Source organism: Brachycentrus maculatus, unplaced genomic scaffold, assembly GCF_059751285.1.
Source record: "Brachycentrus maculatus isolate JH-2025_06_01 unplaced genomic scaffold, ASM5975128v1 h1tg000081l, whole genome shotgun sequence".
NCBI lineage: Eukaryota > Metazoa > Arthropoda > Insecta > Trichoptera > Brachycentridae > Brachycentrus > Brachycentrus maculatus.
The window spans coordinates 5,634-10,721 of record NW_028280835.1 but is presented as its reverse complement, the minus strand read 5'-3'; the positions used below and the strand labels follow the sequence as shown (position 1 = coordinate 10,721).

At 26.9% G+C, this 5,088-nt stretch overlaps 1 protein-coding gene across 1 annotated transcript; it reads left to right on the top strand.

Annotated features, from left to right (window-relative positions):
• Positions 1-305: 305 nt before the first annotated feature.
• On the top strand, positions 306-4,698 carry LOC148310945 (uncharacterized). The gene is made up of 3 exons (XM_088257392.1): positions 306-474; positions 2,499-2,613; positions 3,673-4,698. Exons 1-3 carry the CDS (start codon positions 403-405, stop codon positions 3,918-3,920), a joined length of 435 nt encoding a protein of 144 aa, XP_088113518.1. The 5' UTR covers positions 306-402; the 3' UTR covers positions 3,921-4,698.
• Positions 4,699-5,088: the final 390 nt, after the last annotated feature.

Sequence of the window (5,088 nt, the reverse complement as noted above, 5' to 3'; positions counted from 1 at the left end):
GATTGTTATTCAGCCTTTCGTAAATGATTTGGCCTTTCTTTAAAATCTTCGACCATGATATTTATTGTATGTTTAATGGCAGGGTTCCTTCGATATTGTTATTGATAATCGCCATTGTCGCATGACTGTATTTGTTATTGGGAATTAGAGTGATCAGGAAGACAAGTTCTGTACACCTGATTGTCTCACCACTACCCGGGAAATGCGTATTTGCTCAACTCAGCAAATAGCTCATTGTTAAACATTTATTACACCCGACATATGTGCATGAACAAGCGGCCGATAAAATTACTTAAAAGCAGAACATAAAATATTTAAGTAGGTACTAGAAGTGATAACATTGTGTAAGGCAGAACTTACTGTCAGGTCTCATTCTCAGTTTGTGGATTTCAGTTGTGAAAAATGCTGTCCAAAAGTTTGGTTATTCTTCTCGCGCTGGCGGTGATAACGAATAAAGGATTTGTCTCCTCGAAGGTACTCGAATAATGAAAATATTTTGTATGCATTGGAAGGCTTTTTGCCAAAGCAAAATTCTGATTAAAACTGATTAAAAACAGATTAGTATACAGGTCAAGGTTTATAAGAAATATTTATAGGCTTATATTTGATTAGAGGGCAAATAGTGCAAAACAAAAAAAAATACGAAAGCTATTTAAAGCATTGATGATCATTAATTACAATATTGTATATTTATTGTGTTTTCTAAATATATTATTGTAAAATAGATGGACACCATGAAAAAAAAACTTGTATTGTATTGTAATGGTATTAAGTTTTTTTTTAAATTTTGATCATCTTCATTCATCATTAATTTATATAATAAAGTTTTTATTAAAATACAAAAATTTATAAGTGTTCGTCTTATAAACAATAGTTGGATTGCATTGAAATTTAATTTAATTTATTATCAATATCTAAATTGTGATAAACATGTAAATTAAAATTCTCAAATTTAGCTCGCTAATAATATTATTAACTGGCTAAACTATGTAGCTTGCGTTCTATTGAATATCCCGCCTTATGTTTTATTTAAACCATACACATATTTGGAGTAAGACATATGAATTTAAAAAGGCCCTTATTTGTTAAATAAACTATTGGACACCGTTGACAAAAATTGCGAATAATTTTTTATTTAAAGTTTATACTTGTTTTGTATACATTACTAATCGTTATATAATACAGCTAATTGTTGTCAATTGTGCTAAACATTATTTGAAAAAGAAGATCTCTAGAAAAACTTATGAATATTCTTAGAAAATTCTTGGAAACACTTTTATATGGAATAATAAATTAATCTTATTAACCTTGACCAAACCAATGTATTTGAATTCGAAATTTCGTCTGTGAAAATAATCGGTAATATGAATTGAACACTACGTCAATGCATAAAGTACACCTGGCTTATAATAATAAGGATTGTAGTACGTCTTTTGTTATTTAAAATAATTATCCAATAATTAACATTTTAATAATGTTAATATAAGATACATATAAGCTTCTGCCGGAAGTTTGATTAATATTAACAATTATATTACAATATTCATAGCTACCATAAAACATGTGTTTTGAAATTTAAAATAGATAAATATATTCTTACTATAAACATACATACATACATACGTTTAGACAAATACCTTTTTTTAAATATCGTTGTTAGGGTGTCTTAATTAATATTAATTTTAATTAATTATTTTTGGATCGATAGCTGGGAATTGACATTCCTCTTAAAAACAGGCCACGAGGCCTATATTTTTATATATATTTATATGTATAATTTTTTTTTTATAAATATATATATAAATATATATATATATATATATATATATATATATATATATATATATATATATATATATATATATATATATATATATATATATATATATATATATATATATATATATATATATATATATATATATATATATATATATATATATATATATATATATATATATATATATATATATATATATATATATATATATATATATATATATATACTTTTTTTTAATAAAATGAAATTAATTGGCAAATATGATGTCTGAATATTTACAGAGTATACGAACTTTCATTTTCTGTTTTTTGTGATCGCTTTGTATACCGCGTTTTACTTATAACCACATTTAAATTATATGATATTGAATCATAGGTAGACTTGTGAATATTACAAAGTGTATAAAGTGATCACTCAAAGATTTATAAAATAACAAATACACATGTCCCAGCTCGAATACGTTCAGTTTGAACTATTCACCCTTAAATTAAAAACAAAGAAACTAAAGAACCTTAAAAAATAAATACAACATAAATATATTTTAAGTTACATTTTTTTAAAATAAAAAATCTTCAATATATATTTATTTATAACCTGGGTGTATTATACAATACATACTTATGTATGTGATATAAGATCATTCATAAAGCTTTAATTTTTACATAAGATTAAGAAAATCGAAAAGTTATTTAACATATCATAATATATTTTATTTCAGCCGTGTTTTGGCATTCAAGAGCTGATCGAGAGCATGTTCGAAGACGATTCTGACGAGGACAAAACTGAAAAGCCTCCGGCCACCGTGTACCCCCCCAAGATAACCGTTTTACTAAGTAAGAAATTCATTAAAAAAAAAATTAATTATGAAAGCGAATAGAAAGAAAAAGTATTTAAAAGAAAAATTAGAACAAGTAAATTTTGTTATTTTTATTTTATTTTACAATGCTATGTAGTTGTAAACATATATTTGAGGCTAAATATTTCACCAATCGCTTAGTCAAGTCGGAATTTAAATATAATTATTACTATAAAGGTTATATAATATTAACACACCATTTTACTGCATACGAAAAACGTCATATTTAAAGCATTTTTTATTTAATATTCAATGTTATAGAGGACTGTATCGATCGAACATTATAATTGAATAATTTGTTGATTTGGTGTTTAATTTGTTTATTTTAAATATTAAAATCACACACAAATTTTTAGGGTGTAATAATTTATATATATTTTTTTAGCTTAATTTTTTTATTTAAAAACAAATAAATATAAAAAATTAAATTAAATTCGAGATCACTGTTTCGCCTTATTAGGTCAACAGTAGTTTAATAATGCCCTAACATGGCGGTGTTTTTAACAAATAAAATATCCAGCTTAGTTATGAGTTATACGTTAAAAACAAGAAGGTACTAGCAAAATTTTAAATCGAAACAAACTTAGGAAATAAATGTATAGCATATAGTCTTTGTGGAATTAAACAGTTTTGGAGCTATGAAAAACGTGTCTCTGCGCGAGTGTGATTTGCAAAAAGGGATATCTAGTAAATTATACATTCTATTAATTTTTGGGTAATGTATCCAAAATAAAAAAACAATATTATTGAATCAAATTCCACTTTTATTTAAATACATACAATGACTAATAAAAAAATAAATTCAATTGAAGTTTCGGAATCTTAGATATCTACTACTTATAATACCTACTTATAATACCTATACCCTTTACTATAACTAAATTATATTGTATACCCACACACAGGCCACGCCTTTGGGGGATCTTTTTTTGTGTTCATTTTTATATTTTTTATTTATATTTTTTTGTATTTGAATTTGTGTTATATAATGCAAAATAATTTAAAATAATGAAAAAAAATTTTTTTTCGCCCACAGCCCCCGTAGCAGATATCTCAAGCCTCCAGTCTATGATCCAGTCTTCCAACGGCTCTATCTTCCTGCTACCCAGCCTCCTGCCCCTGGGCTCGGGGTCCCCCACCTCTAGCACGACCAGCACGACCACGAGCACGACCACGAGCACGACCACCACGGCGGCTCCTCCCGCGGCCGCCCCCGCGGCTCCGGCGGCCGGGGCCACGCCGGCGGCCGGAGCCGCTACCCCCGCTCCGGCGGCGGCGGGATAAGAAAAAATAAATTACAATTTAAATATATCGTAGTCGTACAGGAGAAAGTGACCAAATAACAATACGTAAAATGTTCAGGAGAGCCATTTAAGTCACTTTTGCTTGGCAAGAAAAAAAACATCAATGCAGTTAGTCATTTTTAACAAGTCAATATATTATACTACCAAGTTTAAAATCCTTTTGGATTTTTCAGGGTAATATTAAGCTAGTAATATATCAAATAGTCAATGATCACGTTTTTGTAAAAAAATGCACTTGGTCACTTTCTCCTGTATGACTACGATATACGCTAGCCAAAAATATGAAAAACACGTTTTGGTTACAATTAATGTAAAATAATTTTTGTACATCGAAAGCATCGTTAACTTTGTGGTATGGTAATATAAGAATCTCCTTTTCATTCATCGCTCATATTGTGTAAATTCATCCATTGTGTTAAAAAAACATAACTTCCTGACTAACGGTTTCGGATTAATCATATTAGAGAGCTGACTTAAGGTATCCTTATTTTACCCCTTTGTAAAAGAAAAAAGAGATATAAGAGAAACCTTTTTGATTAGAGAAAAATGTCTCGGTGCATTGCGTGTTTTTTTTACTATCCAGATACTGATATGTGAATAATATTCCGTTGTATTTCAAGTCAAAATGTTTATTTAATTAAATATTCAACGACATAAATAAATTAAACAATTATTTAGGTCATTTTTTTTATAAAATTCCAATGCACGTGCATATCCTTCTGTTTATTTAGACATTTTATTAATAAAAAAAAAAAAAATTAAAAGGGAAGTGTTACGGTATGTAAGTGTGTGTATATATATGTTTATATATATATATATATATATATATATATATATATATATATATATATATATATATATATATATATAGTTATATATATATATATATATATATATGTAAAAAATATATATATATATATATATATATATATATATATATATATATATATATATATATATATATATATATATATATATACACCCCTGGTTAGCGTGTACTCGTACACCACAAATCAGTACACATGATCTTAGGTTTAGTTTAAGTATAAATTCCAAATATCACTAGCCTATTTTAAAGTTGTAATAGTCTAAAAATGTCCATTCTGACGTCAGTAATAGAAGAATGTCTTCTCCAGTTGTGAAATGTA

Bases quoted from the DNA above. Each gene is read 5' to 3' on its own strand.
- LOC148310945 (XM_088257392.1), top strand. From the start codon at position 403: ATGCTGTCCAAAAGTTTGGTTATTCTTCTCGCGCTGGCGGTGATAACG. The intron at 475-2,498 runs GTACTCGAATAA...ATTTTATTTCAG, and splicing joins AAGGATTTGTCTCCTCGAAG to CCGTGTTTTGGCATTCAAGA. The intron at 2,614-3,672 runs GTAAGAAATTCA...TTTCGCCCACAG, and splicing joins CAAGATAACCGTTTTACTAA to CCCCCGTAGCAGATATCTCA.